The 20,746-nt window shown below is 44.5% G+C and overlaps 2 protein-coding genes across 2 annotated transcripts in view; one reads left to right on the forward strand and one right to left on the reverse strand.

Moving 5' to 3' along the window:
• Nucleotides 1–4,540: 4,540 nt before the first annotated feature.
• Nucleotides 4,541–5,149, reverse strand: LOC127674954 (ubiquitin-conjugating enzyme E2 E2-like). Its single transcript, XM_052170814.1, has one exon. The coding sequence runs from the start codon at nucleotides 5,144–5,146 to the stop codon at nucleotides 4,541–4,543; it is 606 nt and encodes a 201-aa protein (XP_052026774.1). The 5' UTR covers nucleotides 5,147–5,149.
• A 3,109-nt stretch (nucleotides 5,150–8,258) lies between these two features.
• The window catches only part of Stard8 (StAR related lipid transfer domain containing 8), a 69,948-nt gene continuing 57,460 nt past the window's right edge, over nucleotides 8,259–20,746 (forward strand). The window contains exon 1 of the mRNA XM_052171172.1: nucleotides 8,259–8,448. Coding sequence (XP_052027132.1) covers nucleotides 8,404–8,448 — 45 coding nt within the window. The 5' untranslated portion in view covers nucleotides 8,259–8,403. The remainder of the gene's footprint in view (nucleotides 8,449–20,746) is intronic.

Below are 20,746 nucleotides of genomic sequence, written 5' to 3' on the forward strand. Positions count from 1 at the left end.
AGGTCCTTTAAATCCCTTGAACAGACTGTCACCTAGGCTCCAATAGCACCTTTCCTATCTCTCAACTTCTGTCTTCTTGGGTTCTATTTTAGATCAAATCTCGTTGTCTACTTGGCTTAATTCTCCTATGCAACATGAGCTAGCTCTGTGCTAGGGCAGGGGTCATGTTTGAGCAGAGGGTCAAGTGTAAAAGCGTAGGCTTTGGGCTCAGATGACTTTTATGTGTACTACAGTCTGTAATTTTTCTATGTGACACTGGATAAGATTTGCCACCATTTTTTTAATGGTAAACATATTTTTATTTCATCTATGATCCAACAATGCTACTTCTAGGCACTTATCCATGAGTGATAAAATCATATTCATAACAGTCTAAGAACAGTACGTAACACCTATTCTAGTAGTAAAAGTTGGAAAAAAAACCTTCACATGTCCACAAGCAAGTGAATGAACTAGCTGTGCTGTATTTATAACAACAAAATATATGTCACCTCTCTGAAACTCAGTTTCCTCATCTGTAAAGTGTGAATTCCAAGAATAATTTCGATATAGATTTGCTTTTAAAACTAAATGGTATAAAGCTTTGATGGCATTTTAGACCAGAAGTAAGATACATGAAGTGCTCAATAAATGGTGAGTATTGTTACAAATTGTTAAATGCTGTCCTCTGGGCTTAACAGCCACTATGCAATGTTTGTTTGTTTTTCTAGGTCTGATTTACTGGGTCTGATATGTTAATCTCTGGTTACATTAACATTTTTTAGGAACAAACTTTCCAGTACAATTTTTCTTCCTTCCAATATGCATTTCTACAATTACACACTAGTGCATAAACATATATGTGCAGCTATATTTCTCTGCATGGTATATTTACATGTATGTTTAGCTACAAAAATTTATTCACAATAATTTGTTATTGTTAAAATGGTTTTTGTTTTTATATATAAATAATTTTTATTATTTAATTTTACATATGTCTACTGTATTTAGATCATTTTCTCCCTTCCTTCTAATTTCTATCAAGTCCTCCCATTCCCTCTTAAATCCATGGCCTCTTTTTCTTTAATTATTATTGATATATATTATACATATGTAGATATGATATGTATGATGTTTGTGTATATCTACATGAGTAAATATGTAAGTATGGCATGCCGAGTCCCTTTAATATGTATATTTTAGGGCTGACTACTCAGTACTGGTTAACTAGTTAGTGGGCTTATCCTAGGGGAAGGCTGATTCACCTTCTCTCAGCAATCATTAATTGCTTGTAGTTCTTCATTTAGAGGTAGGGCCTTGCTGTATTTTTCCAATCCATATTTGTATGTCAACTGGTGTTGTCATTGTTCGTGTTTTGTTTAGGTGACCATATTCTTGGGATTTCATGGGTGCAGCTTCCCTGTTATATATAAGAGGGACACATATTGCAACAGATGTCTAGCTCATGGTGGTTTTTGTCATAGCAACAGAAAAGGAGCTAAACTATTCCCCCATCGCATTCTTGTTTCTGTAAGAAAGTCTAGTATATTCATTGGTTCTCCAAGCTAAATTTGGATGGAATGATGAGTTTGGACTGTTGCTGGTATATGTCTTTCCAGGAAAAGTTCATGTAACACAAATCCTTATCTCCGTATCTTCGAGGTAAAGATCTTACTGACCATTAAATTCTACCAGATGAATTAATAAGTGAATGGATGACTGAAAAGCAAAGGGCGGTCATATAAGGTCATGTCTTCTGTTGGTAGAATGTGCTGGATGCCAGTCTGAATAGTTTTTCATTGAAGAAGATGCATGTATACTGGAAAGCTGTTCCCTCAGGGGACATTTCTGCCACTGAATGCCTGTCTCTAATAGCATAGTTATTATAGCTTCTCGGTAGAGAAGCAAACTGATGTTTGGAGACTGTAGCATAAATGTTTGTCTCCTAGGAACTTTTGTGCACTTCTAGTCATCCAGCGGTGGTCAGAAAAGAAAATCAAACTTTTCAAAATTTCTTCTTTCATATATACCCAGTAGATGTCCAATGAATATTTAAGGAATGAATTGCTAGACAATAAAAGGTAGGGTGTAAACAGATAAATATGCAAATACTTTTCATGCAATGTAGATTTTACTTTTCCTTTAAGAAACATAATCTCACTTGTTGATTTGCATGTGTGGTGGCTGGAGTCTTCTCAGTGCCACAGCAGCGTCACGGGGCACAGGAATGGATTCTCTCTCCTTCCACCATGTGAGTCTCAGGGCTAGAAGTCAGGCTGTCACGCTTGGCAACAGCGCCTTTACCTGTTGAGCCTTCTCATTGGCTCTGATTTTACTCTTCCTTTTTGCCTACCATGTAACTGATTCTGCTCTGCCATGGGATGCCTGCCTGAGTGTGTAAGAACCTTTTATGGGCCCAGGTTTTTAGACTCTGGAGGCTGGTAGAAACCTGGGGCTTTCTTACATTGAGGCCTGTGCTTTGATCTTTGGGTGATTTAGAAAGCTCTAACTGTGTCATCGGTTACAGACCTGATGCTGGTACCCAAGCCTCTCTGTGAGCAGAAACAGGACTCACCACCATACCATGGCTTCCACCTGCAGATTGAAAGATTTATTTCATTAAAAGCACTAGGACAACAACTTTCCTAGGAAGCAGGAGTCCTCGATCCAGCCATGCCTGAGCTCTGCCAATGGCCTGCTACATGCAACTGGGTAACCCCTTTCCTTATTCAGGTCCTGCATTTCCTTTTTGCACAGTGAGAGCTTTCAAACTGGGTGCTCTGAAAGAATTCTAGCTCAGAGGTTCCAGGATGTGCCGATATGGTTGAATTTGGATCTTCTAATACAGTGTTTCTCGAAGTTTCTCTAAGTTCTCTAAGTGGCTTAAGAATCCCTGAGAACCTTTCCTTTCCACAATCTTTAAATCTTTTATTTTTTTTTTAATTTTGAGATTGCGTTTTAATTTCAACATTTCTCCCTTCCCTTTCATATACCCTTCCCTGCTCTCCTTCAAATTCATGGCCTATTTTAAAAAATAAATTGTTATTGAATCCACACACACACACATTCTCAAATATAACCTGTTGAATTCACATGTTACTTTTTGCACATTTTTCAGGGCTGACCATTTGGCACCGGACAACCAATTGGTATGCTCTTCCCTGGGGAAGAGCACCTCTCTTATTGTATTGAGGTCATCTGGGGCATTTACCCATGTAGTTTGATTTGTTTCTTGGCAGCCTTGTTTGGTTCACATCTGGGAAGTCATGGGAAAAACTTTACTAGTGCAGCTTCTGATGTTTCTAGGAGACACAATGTCACAGCAAAGTCTATATGCAGAGTTCTGCATCCTAGTCCCAATGGATACACCCACAAAACACTCCCACACCTAAGGCTTAGGGAACATTGTAACGGGGCAGAAAGATTGTAAGAGCCAGAGGACCCAGAACCCTTTAAAGGAAAACTGAAGTCTCTCATCAGAAACTATATATCTGTGGAAGGAAGAATTTCTTCATATATTTTAACCTAAACCAATAAGCTGAATGCAGAGGCTGCTATGAGAATCGAGATGTAAGATACTAAATCCAGAAATGTAAAACAACAACACTCAGTGGCTTTCTCTTTGTTCTGTAAATATTACTTACAGATTTTATAAAATATGTTCTAAATATTTATTTATGCTAGCATTAAAATTTTTAAGTATATTTTAAAAGTCAGTCAATATTCTTTATTTCCATCTTGACTCATAATATGATAATACTGCTAGGTGTAAGCCAGAAAAATGAAATTCCATGGAGCCCTTCATTTTTAATAGTGCAAAGCAGTCTTGTTTCAGTGTTTCTGATGTATTCTTTTTTTTGATCTGCCACAGTGATTTATTGAGGCATTAATAATACAAGAATACACCAATTGATCCACAGTCAAAAGTGGCAGGTCCCTAAGAAACTTACAAGCACTTAAGTAAATCAAAATACATATTATTTTGTCCAGTCTTCTGTGTGGGGGACAGAAGGCTAGTGATAGGCAGGGTCTCAGTAATGCACAGTGATTCTGATTGGACATTTTGTACAAAACCTTGTTCCCAGTAGCGTGTACCCACCAACAAAGACTTCAGTACAAAAAATTAACCCTATGCACTACATTTAAATGGAAACAAGATATACTTCTGAATGTGTGTTTTCCCCAAGAGCACATAAAAGAAAAAAAGATAAAACAAACAAACAAACAAAAAAAATCCAAAGCACACAGTAACACAAAGCTCTGTATGAAAGGTCTTACTGGTACAGCTTCAACGTGGTTCATACTTAAAACAGAAGCTCCCATCCACACTGCAGTGGGAGAAGTCCAACTCTTTCAAGTTAACAGAAACCAAAAATTGAATGAAAGGGATAAAGAGGGACAGAGAGAAGAGGAGGAGGTGGCAGTAGGAAGGAGGAGGGACAAATGACATACCATCACAAAACAGTTTAAAATTTAATAAAAACAGGAAACAGAACGGAGGTCTGGAAGGGGCAGGTGGGCTATTGATGCACTTGGTGAATGTGCTGCCACACGCAGGCCCTTAGATGGCGTACCGCTTGGTCCACCGTTTGGCCGTCCGGTCGTGCTCCGCTCTGTTGGTCATGTACTGTGTGGCAATACTGCCCACCAGAGGGTCAGCAGGGTTGCAGTCTGTAAGTAGTGAGCAGATGGACAGGAGGACTTTAGAGATGGTCAGGGCTGGACTCCAGTTATCCTTGAGGATGTCCAGACAGATCACACCCTGGCTGTTGATATTGCAGTGATAGATTTTCGTTCGGAAGATGACCTTAGGGGGTTTAAACGGATAATCTGGTGAAAAGGTAACGTCAAGAAAGAACACCCCTCCTTCATAGACAGATCCTGAGGGTCCCAATATAGTTGACCTCCATTCATAAATGTTGTCTCCTTTGGGTCCAGCACTACAGTTGGGAGGGGGATCCAGCGTGATTTCTGCAAGCTCCTTCTGAATTCGTTTGGTACTGGTTGACAGTTTCACGGCTGTCTTGCTGGAGATCTTCCCCTCCTTTTTCTTGGGCTGTACTTGTTCTCGCTCAGGTTCCTGCTGGACACTCTCCCGCTGGTCTCCATCAGAACTTCCCCTGCTAGTGCTGGGACTGTTGGCAACTCTCTGCTCCTCAGTGGCCATCTTAGATCCTCACAGCGCTGCCCAGCGCTCCAGCCGCTCGGCTCAGACACCGAGTCCCAGAGTTAAGCAAGCTGCTGCTTCCACAAGCCAGGCGCCACCGCTGCCCGCTGCCCGCTGGCCCTCTTTCCGAGGCATTCTATTCAGCACATTCCATGTTACCATGGCTCTGTTTGACCAATAGCCTTCCATAGTTACCTTGGAAAGAAGAGCACTCTACCTTCTTCTCCACCTTTGGCCACACTGGGCCTTCTTTCTCTTACTTGGGTTTCTTGACATAAAATGTTCATTTGGTCTCTAGACAGGATACCCCACTGTGGGCAGGGCCAGTGAATGGGTGAAAAAAATAAGGCAGCTGGAAAGGCGAGCGTTGACAAAGTAGCCTCCATGGCTGCCTGTGCACAGCTGTCCAGCCACTCCTATTCTACCTTCCTTAATAGTTAACATTCTGCAAATCCCTCACCCTAAGAAAGAACACTAACTGCCCACGCTGTTGACCCACTATGTCAGGCTTTGGTCAGGTCAGGGACGCCCACTTGGGCTTAGAGCCCTCATGAGTGTGGAGAAGGGAAAGAGAATTGAAATCTTGTGTGAAGGGCAATTCCCCCTTCACATCAGGCTCCCTCGTTCCTTCCTTCATAATGACAACACCCCCAGAGAGCTGGATGGAGATTTCCATGCTCTCAATAAAACCAGGAAACCTTAGAGTCCCTCCTAAGGTGATCACACAACCCCATAGTAGCTGGGATTAGATTCGAACTAAAGATAGTGCCACCGTTCTTCTAGAGGCAAGGAACCAGGAGTATCTCAGACAGAAAACGGAAGAAGGGACTAACATTTAAAGTGTTCAGTGGAACCCAAACACATTATCTCACTAGCTCCTAGCAGCATAAGTGTGAAGCCACAGCTAGGCTTGAAGAAGGGATGGGGCTGTGATAAAGGCATACTGCTAGAAGAGAAACTCAAGATTTAAGTCCGCCAGGTTCCAAAGCATCTGCTTCTTCACCAATGGCTAATAAAATTTGTTGAGAACTTAAATTATGCTAGCCATGGTTCTAAATCCTACACCTTGTTCAGTTTAACTGCCCAGTGAAATAGGTGCCCTTATTATCTCTTGTACAGATAGGAAAACTAAGGCATTAACAGGCTTAGGCCACCCAGTTAGAGAGTAACAGAACTGGGTTGGAATCTGGGCAGGCTACTTGGGAAACTCATGGGACTTGACCACTTCAAGGCTACAGTCCTGTGGAAGGTCAGGGTTGAAACGGAAGTCTGTGGCTTTCTAAGGTCAGTGTGGAATGCTGTTCACTGTTGCTTGCTGAATGAATACCCAAAGCCACAGAGGATGTACTTCCTCCCAGTGGCTGAATCTAAAGACAGAGATAAAGTCCAGAAAGCAAGGGATTATGCAGCCATTGGAAGCAGCCACACTCTGGCCCACAGCAGTTGTTCCATAGCAGCCCGTGCTCAGGGTTCTGGCTGAAGGAGCAGAGTTCACATTTAAAGGAGTGCTTTCTCTCTGCCATGGCTTGCCATGCTGTGTAGCAGAGCTTCTTGTTCAGCCCTGCAGTTAACCGGAGGTGGTTGAGGAGGAGCCTCTTGCCTTAGCCTTTGCTATCTTTCTGACCAGGGCCCCATGTAAGGTAACTATCAAACCAGAGCTAGGGACAAAGTAGGAATAAAGCTCTGTAAACCTCCTTGGGATGTAAATGGGGAAATTGAGGGTCACAGGGTAGGCTGTAAACAGATCTGGACGCAGACTATTGCAAGACAAAAACAGTGATGGGGAAAGTCCTTAAAGGCAGACAAAGGTTTGCTCAAAGCAGACTTGGGACCCTTCAGGGTCTTAGAACTTGACCCTTTGCCATACACCAATTTGGCCTCTGAAAGGGAAGTGAGGCCTGGGGGGAGTAAGTTATTCTGGGCTTTCTGGTGACAGGCATCCCCCTGCCTCCCTACCTCCCTATCCCCCCCCCCCCCCGCGCCTCAGAGACCCAAGCCTGGCTCTGTGCCATGGGGTCCCCGGGAACCTCTGGACACCAGCCATGGCACCCTGCCTTCTGAGGTCTAGGGAAGGGTGGGTGCCCTGTGGAAGGATCACTGTTTTCTAAATGGCTTCCTGCCCAGAAAGCCTCCAGAACTGCCCACTGCTCTATTACTGCTAATAGAACTGACTTCATAGCATCCACAGGGTTCTGAGTTTAGATTTTAAGACTTGAAGGGTTCTTGGCACGGTGCAGATAAAGGAAGGAAGCCATCAGCCCTTCTGAAGATGTTCCTTAAAACATATACACCCAACCTATGTGAGCTAGAGGAGAGCTGATCTGCCCTGAGGCAGGAGGATGGATGAAAAGCCCTTTGCAGTTTGAGGGGTGTGGTCTGACTTTCTGCAGACTCTCAGGGGCCGCCCAGGAATTCTGAGAGACGTCCTTGTCCACAGCAGGGATTTTCCAGACTTGCCTTGGACCTTACTCCATAATGGGGTTCAGATCCATGACAGAATAAAACCCCTAACCCTGCTTCTCACTGTACACGCTGGGAACATAAAGACCCAGAAGGCTGTGACCTCTGCAGGGTGCCAGACCGAGGCAACATTGCTGGCTTTAGAACTGGGTTGGGAAATGACACCCTGATGCAGAGATCAGAGTTCCAGTCTGAAGGATGTCCAAGGACACAGACTTCCCCCTTCCACCCACTGGCTTCACACCTTCCTTGTTTTCCCTGTGTAGGATCTGCTCCTTGGTGCTTTCCTGGCACTTTCCTCAGCTTCCATGTGGTCTTGGTGGTGCCTGGAGTCCCCAGGGACAGCTCATATGTTGCTTAGAAGGCCAGGAGGAATCTGGCCAGTGAACCTATGCACAGGTAGCAGGATGAGCCTGTGAATCAAGCAGGCAGTCTGGACAACCAGGCTGGGGAAACTAATATTCAGGGAATTTCAATTAGTGTCGCTGTTTGTCCCAGCCAACTGGCTAACGGTGCGGAGTTTGAATCAGTGACCCGCCTCCTGGTCCCTCCTCCTTAGCCAGCCTCTCTCCCTCCCTCCTTCCTTCTTTCCAGTCTTTTCCTCCCTTCACTCTCCAGGAGGGGCCTGCCCTTGTGCTGCTGCTGCTGTCCGCCTCTGCGTTCCCAGTGCCGCTGATGGAGCACAGGGATAGGGCTGGCTCTGACAGAGCCCTAGGTCTCTTCTGCCTTTTCCCCTAGATAGAGGGTTCACACTCAGCAGAGTCCTGCCGAGTGCCTCCAGCTTCTCACGCACCACTATGCCTCTGCTGGATGTCTTCTGGGCTTGCTTCAGGAAAGTGAAGGTAAGCGTCTGCCCTGCTGCAGCCCAGCTAATGCCTCCTGTTCATTGGGGACGCAGGCAGCTGAGCCCATTGCATGATGACTGGGAAGGCCTGGCCCGCTTCTCAAACTGGGCTTAGCTCTTAGAGCCACATAAGGCTAGATTCAACCCCTGCCCTTTGTCACTTGACTGAGTCTCCGAACTTTTACAAGTAAGCTAGTTGTCTCTGGCTTCCCAAGCCTGCCACAATGATAAAATTATTGACTTTTTTGAGCTTCAGTTTTCCAGCTTTAGAATGAAGATAGTTAAACTGACCTAGGAGATCTGCTATTACTGTTTACATAGTAAAATATTTGCAAATATAAAGAGCTAAGGTGTGAGGTTTCTAGCATGATGCCTGGCGTGTGACACCCACACAATAATACACAAGGTGTGTATTATTATTATTATTATTATTATTATTATTATTATTATTATATTTGAAATCCATCAACATATAGCAAGCATCTACTGTGTATTAGGTACCAGGGAGCTACATAAGACAGAAAGGGTGTGGCTTGCATCCTTCAAGAGAGAATGAGAATCATGACAGATGTTCATCAAACCCTCATTACATGCCAAGCACTATACTACCCAGCCAGCCAACCAGGCACTAAATAATTGTTGAAGGCCTGCTCTGTCCTGGTCATGGGAAATGTGGGAACACAGCAGAATCTATGGGAATGTGGAATGCAATTTCTGTTCTCAAGAACCAAGACACTAACGTGTATTTAGTATTTGTGTGCACCAGACCCGGATGACCCCTTACCGCTATCCAGTAATTTATTTCTTTGATACTTGTGGAAGTGACACTTTAAATGGCTAAGTGATACAATGCCACTCAGCTGTGACTGGTACTGTTAGGAGTCTGGATGCTAATGTCTATGCTTTTCTTGATATGATATAGCTCCTCAAAGTACAGTCTCCTGGGAAGACTTTGGAGTAACAAGGCTGACTGTAAGATAGGACTGAAGACTTGCTGGGCTTTTAGGAAGGGAAGCCCCATTCCATCCAGGGAGACGTGGAAAGATTTCACAGGAGGTCACATCTAGGTTGAGCCTGAGGGTGGAAGGAAGAGAGGAGTTTGTCAGGCCACAAAGAGGGGCAGGAGATTCCAGGCATGCCTGACAGAGGGAACTACATGAGCAAGGACTGGCAAGAGGGTGCTGAGTCTGAAAGTTGGTGTATGGTCGGTGGGCTGAGGTAGGGCACATTTCATGGTGACTGGTGGGAAGAGAGGGGCACAGAGAGTAAGAAATGGGGCTTGACATTGATCTGGGGGCTAATGGTCTTCTTTTACTGGGGATTTTTTTGTGTGAAAAGGTTTGCTTATATATGGTAGAATTGAAGAAAAGCAAAGACGATGTGCAGTTTTTAGATATACAAATCAATTCCATTCAATGCACTAGTCTTTATTTGGAAATTATTGAGTCTTTCCTATGGGTTTAGGGTTCAGATGATATTTCTTTTGCAAAAGAAGACTGAGAAATTTCAATGTCTGTTTTCATCAAATTAAAAAAAAAATAAAAAAAATAATCAGTATCCTTACCTGTGAGATCTTGAAGTCCAGGGACCCGGGGAGTCGATTTTAAGAAGGTGGGCATATAATTAAATGGGTGGGTTCAGGAGAAGCCTTCCAGCAGCCAGAGCAGGTAAGGGTGATGTGGAAGGGTGGAGGGAAGGAGGGGCCAGGACAGTGAGAGCTGGGGATGGACAGGGAGCGTCGGGAAGAGTTGGGTAGAATGAAGACAATGAAGGAAGGGAAATGAAGGTGACTTTGGTGTTTGATGCATCAGATGTTTCCCATCTACTATGCCAGATGCTCGACACGAACTTACATTACATCCTTTACATCCCTTTGTGCCCATTAACCCGAGGTGCTCAGCAACAACTCCCATTCATGACAGTTTCTTAGGAGCCACTGGACTAGAGAAACTAAAAGAGAAGGTCAGAGATCTCCATCCCATGCACAAGAAACACCTATGATTCCATGCATGGATGTGCCCATGAACACAAAACATATATGATGTGCATTGGTGCACATTCGGCCATATACACATAGGCATATTCAAGTATGAATACATACAAAAACACATGAATGTAGGTGCACACACAGATAACACACATAGACAAGTATGTAGATCAGCAGTTCTCAACCTGTGGGCCACAACTCCTTTCGGTGTAGTCCAATGACCCTTTCACAGGGGTCACCTAAGGCCATCGGAAAACGTAGATATTTGCATTACCATTCATAGCAGTAGCAAAACTACAGCTAGGAAAGAACAAAAATAATGTTATATTAGGGGTCACCACAACATGAGGAACTGTATTAAAGGTAGCAGCATTAGGAAGGTTGAGAACCACTGATGTGGGTACACACACATATAACTGCATACCCTTCCAAGAACATGTATAAAGATATATAGATCCAGGCATATCCAAAAATGTAGAGTAAAAGGTCACATGTGCACTTGTGCACACACATGCACATGCGCACACATACATACACACATACACACTCACGCACACATGCACAGAGCAGGGGAGGGAATGCAGGAGTCCTGTGTTCATATATGATCTTTAAGAGATACAAAATGATATACCATTAGATCCCAGGGCTAAAAGGCAGCTTGCCAGACATATTTAACGTGGACCTCTTGTTCTCACCCCCTTCTAACATTATCATTTTAAGGCCCCAGCCAAAGACTGGATGCACTGGACCTGTCAGCTTTCTCAAAGGAAGACGCTGTTCTGAGTTACCTTCCCTTTCTGAGCCAGGCCTCCCTATGAACAGTTACACAACTGTGGGAAAACCACCTGAAGGTGATCAATGGTTGTGCAGAGTCTGCTGTAGCTGAAAAAAAAAAAAAAACCCTGTCAGATCATCTAGTTCTGCCTTCTTGGAGCCCTGATAGGGATACGAAGCTCCAACAACTTTGTACCCCATGAGCTGAAGAATGGGGGAGGAAACCAGGCAAAGTGGGCTTAAGTTCCACTACAAACCTTGGTCCATGCATTTTAGCTATGCACCTTTGCGCATGACCTGTGTGAGCCACAGCCTACAGGCCTATAGAAGTAGATGTTGGCAGCTCAAAGAAACTACAAGGGCCCCATGAGCTTGTCCTGCTAAAAGCAGATTTCCAAGCAGCACACTGGGTGCGACCAAAGCAAAGGGCAGGGTTTATTCTGTGTTTGGAGAGTGAGGATTAGGATATTAGTTCTCTTCTAATCCTTCGCCACCATTATCTCTTGGCTCTCTACTTTGACCCTGCCTTGGTCTAGGGACAGGGGTGACTCCTTTAGTAAGAGAGGCTGACAACCCAGAAGCAGGGGATACTACAAAGGGGCAAGAGGCCAATCCAGGCCTTAGAATTGTTTTTAGTTTCTCTAGTTTAGGTATATCCTAAGCAAAGGCATTGGGGTGTGAAATGAGCCCAATACACAGGTCCTAATGTGTCTTCCCTGGAGTCAGCAGGGCTGGGAAGGTAGCTATGGCCACCTCTCTGCACAATCAGGCATGCGCAAGACCCTCCCTCCACGCAGTTGGGCTAGTCATTTCCTTGATTCTTTGACATGACCTTTTGCTCTCTCCCAGAACCTCATAATAAGCATGGCTATGACTCCCCTTCCTGTTTCAATTGAACATACCAGTTCCTAGACGATGCCCCTCTAACAGGTAGAGTTCCATCTCGTCGTCACCTCTGGGTGACTTTTGAGAGGGTTACATGTCCCTATTGTCCCTCCTTTCCTTCCTCTTAAATCTTAAGTATATAATTGCCTAGTGTGAGATATGAAAGGTGCTTAGAAGTCACCCATTCCCCCTCCAAACTACTCATGAGGACGCTGGGGTCTGAAGAGCAGGGAGGTACCCAAGGGCATATGAGGAGTCAGGATACAGGCTGATCAAACGTATTCTCTTCTATCTGTATTCTCTTTACTGATGATGTTACAAAATTCAAATGCAAATTAAACATGGTAAAGTCTAACAATGGTGCTAGGTGGGAGTATTGACAATGCACATTGCACCCACATATACCCAGTGCACATATGTGATGACAGCCCCTATCCACCAGGAGTCTGTAGTTGAAGAAATCGTGGGTAGAGAAGTTTAGTAGACCAGGAAGGCTCAGAGAAGTTAACCAGCCAGGTGTCAACCAACGTGGCTCAGCATGCCTTGCCCCAGTCACTATATTCATGTACTGAAGTCATGCACTATATTCCTGCACTGAGCATGTATGTACAGGGCTCTCCCCAATTCACCCATGTGCTTACTCTCAAGCACCCTCTCTTGTAGACGCTCTCTTCCAAGTACCCATGGGACTTCTACATGGCTACTTTTTTTGTTTTCTCTTTATGTTTGCTTTTTAAAAACTAGGTCTTTTCACATATCAAATGAAGCCCAAGAAGAAGGAAGGAAAGGCCCCTGGTCCTGGAAAGGCTCGGTGCAGCAGTATAGGGGAATACCAGGACAGGGAAACAGGAAGGGGGTGATTGGGGAACAGGGGGAGGGAAGAGGGCTTATGGGACTTTCGGGGAAGGGGGGATCCAGGAAAGGAGATATCATTTGAGATGTAAATAAAGAATATATCAAAAAATTAGGTCTCATTATGTAGCCCAGGCTGACCCTGAATCCAGGACAATTTGCCTACCTGAGACTTTAAGTCCTGGGATAGGTTTATACTCAGCAACCAGTTCCGTGTGGCTCTTCAAACATTTGTTTCTGTGACAGTGAGATTTCCCACTCACCATGCAGTCTCAAATTCATACACATACATACATGCACATGAGGTGAGCATGTATTATCATATGCACATGCTCATATGAACCATGCTAGACTACACCTGGCTGGTCAATGTCTATGAAATTTCACAGTGTACTAGAGACTTCTCTACTTATGATTTCTTCAACTACTGGTGGGTAAATGAGGGTTGTCACCACATATAAACATCTGTGCACTATGTATGCATGAATAGAATGTCCCTATGTCAACTCATAGCATTTCATTCTGTGCAAACTGTCCTGGTAGGCAGGATATGGGGTATAAGAGTGACAATGCTTCAGGATTTCTACTCTGAGCCTCCAGGAAACCCTTGCTTTTTCCATTCCTGTGCCCTTATCTATACAAACAAGATACTTATCACATGCACTGTGTATTGGTTGGGAGAGGGGCAAGGAGAATGTCAAGAATTCAAGTATACACAAATGTATACAAACTCCCAGAGCTAGGAAAGGACTTCAGACTTCTGGATCCTATCTCTACATTCCACAGGATAATTAACCAGTTTCTGGTATTGTGCGGATGTATACATTAGAGCTACGTATATGCAGAGATGGCTGCCTCTCAATTATTAGATCCAAAGAAATTATGACATTGACACTCAGGTCATGAGAAAACTGCTTTAAAAGAGCAGAGCTAAGCCATCTGGCTTACAGATACAGGATTCAACTCCTGAGCTTTCTGTGCACAACTCTTCAGCCAAGTCCACTATTACATTAGCTTGACTAGTGACTGTGGGCTCTCAACTCTTGTGTGAACAATCCACACTGTGGGGTTGTCCCCACATGGTTTATTGTAAGTCAGCTAGATGCTGACACAAGCCAATGATTTGTGAGTCAAGGGACCATGGACTAAAGCAAGAAAATAGGTGGTGGGGACTTTATTGGTTTAGCTGGAGTTCAAGAGGAGCTGTGGGTTAGTGGTCAGGTTCTCTGTGAAGCTTTCTGGGAAAAAGTTTTTAGCATAGAATGGGAGACAACATGGTAGGGGGAAAAGCATTGGACAACTGCTGTATTTAGGTCAAGGCCTCTTCTTGAGCCAGACACTTCCTTCATGGAATGCCAAGGAACCCAGAAATAAGAGCCTGGCACATGGGTCTAAATTTCAAGTTTTGATCTATGGATGAAAAGGACAAAAATCCCCAGGAAAATGGGAGAAGAATGAGGTAGAGATTTAGGGTTTTTCCCCCCAGAGTCTAGGGTTGTGAGTGAATGGTGGGGGAAGGAGGTATTGACACGTGAGAACAAGAGTCATTGATAAAGTTGTGTTGGTGGTGGGTATAGAATCCAGGGCTAATGCTTTGCCACTGAGCTCTATCTTCAGACACAAGACCTTGAAACTTCCATGTGGAAGTTCTACTTTGATGTTCCTGATGTAGTCAAAAATGACCAGGCATTTAGAGTGACAAGACCTGTTGTTAACGCTTTCACCTCTTGGACCCACAACTTTGCCTTCAGCTTCATTGGTGCCAAAATGTGTGAACTGTGGATGGCTGTGTGATGGAGTATGCACCGGACACTAGGTCTGAAAAAAAAAAAACCTAAAGAATCCCAACCACTGCTCATTAGTGTTTATAAAGTACACAGCACACGGTGCACAGTATTCCATGTCCTTTCTGTCTATCTGTCCAATGTATCATAACAATTACCTTGTAAGACACTACTGTCTTCTTCATTTACTGAAAGGCAGGAATGTTAGGAAATTTACCCAAGGTGATACAGCTATTATGTGGTGACCTTGGACATTGCAATCCAAATAGTCTAGTAACTAAGTCTACTGTAGTTTTAAGTAATCTAGGTCTGTTTCGCTGCCTACAAAATTTGAAGGTTGAATTGGTTATTGAGTCCTTCCTGCTCTGATACACACACACACACACACACACACACACACACCACCCCACCACCAAATGAAATATAAAGTACTGCTCCCAAAATGTCAGTGATTTCCACTCAAATTCCCTAGAGTGAAAGAAACGGAGCTCGGGCTCAGGGAAAAGAGCCTACATTGGCTACTGGTCCTTCCAGCAGCCCCTAGGGCCTGAGAACAGCTGGGGACCCAGGAAACTATGGAAGCCAGGGTTTGGCTTATGTTTTCAAATCAGTGGTAAAAATAACAAGGATCAGTGGCCTAGATGGCCTGCACTGGGGTTTGGAGGCAGAAGTTTCCCAGGGGGGTAGGGAAGGGGCGAGCTTCAAACCCATCTCTCTGTCCAAACATTTGGTGGCCACCTGCGCTGCTGATGCCAGGAAGCAGACAGGCCAGGCCAGTGGGTAGTTCTGAGACTGGGGCTGCCAAGGTAAAGAGAGAAGGAAGTCATACTCTCAGAGAAGGGACTTAAGGCAAACCTCTGGCCTTTCCTGTGCCCTGAGTTGGATCATTCAGAGAGCTGGAGGGGGAAAAGTAGCCATGGTGGGGCAATGAAGTAACTGGAAGCAATACGCCCCGGTTCAACCTCTGCCTCTTCCTCTGTGCCTCAGTTTCCTTGCCTACACCTCAGGGAAGAATACACACTTTACTTTCTAATTGCAGGAATGGTATATGTGAAAAAGCCTGCCATCTAGTAGGTGCTCAGGAAATATGGGTTGACATGAAGATACACACATACTACTCTTCGTGTTCTTGAGCCCATGGTTTGGGCCCTCATTCGTCTCTCTTGTAAAATAACTTATACACCTGCCATTTCTCTCTGCCTCTGATTTTAGAAAGCCTATTGCTGAGGCATCCTGTGGAAGCAAAAGAATGATGGCAAATACCGATGCTATCACCTTGTATTTCAGGAAGTGAATTGTTTAAACAATCCCCTGGTCTTCTTATCCCCAACTCTGTCCTCCCGCCTCTGGTCACACTACTTCGGAGCCTGGAGATAAGGCTCACTCTAAGCTGCTCTGCTCTTCCTAAAAAGATTCCCAAGCTTTTGGCAGGAAGGAGCATCTGTGTTGACTGGTGGGAAAGTCAAATCTTTGGGACAGGACATTCCTGAGATTATCTAGGGAACCCCTGGGGCTTGTAGCTTCTCTTTTACTCTCTTCCCAGCTAGGCTGTTAGCTGCTAAGGCAATGAAGTAGAGGGAGTTGGGAGAAGACTTGACTGGCCTTAGGATGTACCTCAGCCGAGAAAGTGCTTGTCTAGCATGAGTGAAGCTCTGTATTCCATCCAGAGTGTGATATATAACCAGATACGGTGACACACACCTGTAATTTCCAGTACCCAGGAGGGTCTGGAGCCCAATGCCATCCTTAGCTACATAGTGACTTCTAAGCTAGCTATGAGAGACCCTGTCTCATAAAAGGGGCAGGGCTGTCTCAGAAGGATCTCTCCAAAAGCAAACTAGAAGTATTTCTTCTATTGCTCTCAACCAACTAGGGTTGTTCTTCCCCCATCTGTTATATGTAAGGATAAGAATTGCTAGGGAGCTATCATTATAGGGACACATGAAGTCTAGACTGCCCATGTCCTTTTTAATTCCAGCTCTCCACTGCTCTTTTATAGGAAAGAGAGTTATATATTCCACCATCAGTGAACATATACTGAACACTAGTACATGTTCCCAGGACACTGGCGTAGGGTTTAAAAGTGGAACCGTGACAGAAGTGTCCTAATGTAGGACTTAGTGACAAGCTCAGTCTAGCCCCAGCCAACATGTCATCCTCCGCCTAACTGTTGCCATACTAAACGTCAAGCTTCTCTCAGGACCCAGCCTGTGTCCTAGCTGCTCATATTTACTGAGATCCTGGCCCAATCTAGCACGCATTGCAACCCTAGCAAGTTTACTGAGTATACTAAACAGCGCACTGACAAACACACACACACACACACACACACACACACACACACGCATGTGCATATGCACATGCACACGTGCACATATAGGTTATGAAATTCATATAGCCACCTACTAGCAGAAAGACTTTGGGAGCCTAAATATTCAGCTTTAGAGGGGCCAGGGGAGCTTGCTTTTCACAGTAACCATGGTCTGTGTTAGCAAGAGCTGGGATGGGCCTAGGGGTGGGTGGTGAAGTCCCAGTGTGAAGAAAAGAGGGCCAGGCCATGAATAGGGCTCTGTGTGGCCAAGCTGAGAGGACTGGGGGAGGCTGGAATGTGAGGAACGTGCTCTCATGACTGTGGCCTGAGGCCTGGCTCTACAGCACAGGGTTGATCAGGGGTGACGGGATGGTGGGGCAACAAAGGTGGAGCATGAAGCCAAGAAAACAGGCAAGGAAAGGAGAAATGGCTTTCCGAGTCTTCACTCAGATAGCGAGTCAAGGACTGTGGAGAGCCTGTAGGCTGCTGGGCAGAGAGGATGTTAGGGGCAGTGAGCATGGTTCTACCCATGTGAGTGAGAGGTCTGGACCCCATTGTCCTATTGTCCGGATCAGGCCTTTTACTCTGTTTCTGATTTTTGTGCCAGCATCTATCCAGTTGGCAGGCCAGATACCTAGATGTCATCCAGAATTTTTTTTTTTAATTTTCTCATCTTCTGTCCTTTAATCTGGCTTCTACCATGTGAATAGCCTTTTTGTTTATTGGTCCCCTGTTCCTATTCCAAAGATCTCTGCCCAATCTCTGATCTCTGTGTCTGGTTTTGCCTAATGCCCTGCCCATCCCTCACTCAACATCTAGAGCAGTGTTCCTCAATGTTCCTGATACTGTGACCCTTTAATACAGTTCCTCATGCTGTGGTGACCCCCAACTATAATGTTATTTTTGTTGCAACTTCACAGCTGTAACTTTGCTACTGTTATGAATCATAGTATAAGTATCTGATATGCAGGTTATCTGATATGTGACTGCTTCCTATGTTGAGAAGTATGGATCTAGGGTAACATTCTGAAACCTGAATCTATGGGCTGGGGTGTAATTCACTAGTAAATCACTTGCCGAGCATGCATGAGGCCCTAGGGTCAATCCCCAGCATACATACCAACAAATACAAGATAACTCAAAACTGGGAACAGCCCATAGTTGTTCTTGCCTATAATCTTGGCATTTAGGTCGTTGAAGCAAGAGGATTGGCTTACGTTTGACGGTAACTTGGACCATATAATGAGTTCAAGGACAGTCTGGGCCATGAAGTAACACCCCATCTAATCTAAGACTACAGAAACAACCAACAACCAAACAACCAAACCAAACAACCAAACAGCAGCAACCGCAACAAAAACCAGATCAAGCCAACCAAATAACAACAGCGAAATACAGCTTGAATAAATACAGCTTGAATCTAATTGTGTTCCTTCTTTGTTTAGGCCCTTTTAGTGGACTTCCAGGCTGACATAGCCCTTCATAATCTGGGGCCTATTTGCTGATCTGATTGTATCTGATACTCTCCTCTCTAGCCAGACTACAGGCAGTTCCAGTTTCTCAAAGAACCTGATTGCACCCTCCTTGCTCTTTTCTCTCCTCTACCCTTTGGTTGTCATGCTTTCTTGCCCCTTTGTCTGCCTTCAAGACTTGATGTAAGTGTTTTGAGAAGGGCCTCATAACAAAGTATCCTCCTAATTCCTCCAACTCCCAAATGACTCCCTCTGCTCAGTCCAGAAAGCTTTGTGCAGGGGAGTTGCTAAGAGGTGAACATATGACAGCTTCCACATGTAGCTTGAATTCATAGGCAGGGAAGGAACCTGTCTGATTTGTCTCTGTTCCCGGGTTCCTAGTAGAGGGCCTACTCCTGAGGGGATATCTAGGAAATGAATGAGGGAATGAATAAACACAATATAAATAAAATCACTACTAATCTTGGCTCTCTCTCTCTCTCTCTCTCTCTCTCTCTCTCTCTCTCTCTCTCTCTCTCTCTCTCTCTCTGGTTTAGGGTTTTAGTGTATACCCAGGCTGGCCTTATGCTTGCAATTCTTCTCCCTTCTTCTATCTCACTCTCTAGATTCCTAGAGTTCCAGGTGTCACCACCACTTCTAGCCCAGAGTGACTGCTTTCTTGATGTTGCCCTTACGGCTCTTGGGCTCAGAACTCCCAGATCTTGTAGCAATATGTTCAGCAAGCAGGAGACAAGAAGTACACACTTCGTCTTCTTCTACAAGGCTTTCAGATAGCTACCAGACAAATAGCAGGCCTGACAGCAAAATTAAAGTGGGGAGTAGATATGGCAATTCATTAGCGAAGGTAGAAGAATCCTTGAATTTGAAAGCAGCCTATGCTACATGAGTCCGAGTCTGGGAGATGGGCGGGTCAGGTGGAGGGGGAGTACTGTATCCCAAGCCCTCCTTTTCAACTTTTTATTTTGAGGAAAGGTCTCACTATATATAGCTCAGGCTAGTATTGAATTGACTCTGTAGCACAGGTGGACACTGGATTTGTGCTCTTGTCTTGGCCTCCTGAATATCTAATTATCTTGTGAACAAGCTTGACTTTTATTAGACTCATAATGAATTGGGCTAGTAATAGTATAGGAAAGGAGGGGTTTCAGGCAACTAGAACAGGACTGAATAGTAGCTGTCTGTTCCAACTGTTAGCTCATTTCCTAGGTTCCCAGAATTGTCATCTATAGGACCTCATGGGCCCCTTCTTTGTCCCTTCTTCCTCCCATTCTCCCTTCTCATTCTAATATCCCCTTTGTCTGCCAGTGACAATTATATTGACTTGCTCACTCATAGGTCCACTTTGTAGCTTTTTTCAGGGAACTTTCATCTCTCTCTCTCTCTCTCTCTCTCTCTCTCTCTCTCTCTCTCTCCCTGAGCATGTTTTCTAGAACTTTCTGTCTATCTCACTAACATTTTTTAGAGGTCATAAATGAACAATAAACTAAATAAGTTTCCAATCCTCTATTTTTCTTGTGGACAAATGTGTTCTTTGAGCACGGATTTGGCTTGTAGCTCTTCTAGGGTGATCTAGGTTGGAGACAAGTATTCCTAAGTTTAGGTGTCGTTGGGACTAAATGTCTGTATCAGACATGCTCATCACTGTCCTGAGGGTAAGAGACACGGTACCTATTCAGACAGCACCTTTGCTGATACACTTTGGTTGATTTCAAGTTGCAAACAAGCAAGAAGATGCTATCTCTGAAAAATAGATCCTTCTTTCCTTCCTTCCTTCCTTCCTCCCTCCCTCCCTTCCTTCCTTCTTTCCTTTTTGCTTCCCCTAACAGCCTGATTGCTATCGTTTTAGTCCTGGCTTCTGACATTGTTTGCCTGAAAACACACACAAGCCTTCTGATAGATATCTCTGCTTCCATTACAGCATTGCAAGCCTTCCCTGCCTAGCAGCCCAAATGACCCTTCTAAGGTTGAAATCCCATCTTATCCTTCCACTCTTTGCTTCCTAATGGTCACCGACTTGTGCTTCTCAGCAACACCAAGATGCTGGCTTCCAAAGCCCTGCAGACTTTTGGTGGTTACCCAACCCCTCTCACTTCAGATTTTTTCCTAGAAAGTCATGCATCTGATCTTCCTATAGCTCTCTCCTTATCTTTGCTCAACAGGTTCAAAGTTCAGTTCCTGGGAGAGACTCACCGTGCCCGCCCACTTCCTAGTCACTCTTCCCTGTCACTTTG

Source organism: Apodemus sylvaticus, chromosome X, assembly GCF_947179515.1.
Source record: "Apodemus sylvaticus chromosome X, mApoSyl1.1, whole genome shotgun sequence".
Lineage (NCBI taxonomy): Eukaryota > Metazoa > Chordata > Mammalia > Rodentia > Muridae > Apodemus > Apodemus sylvaticus.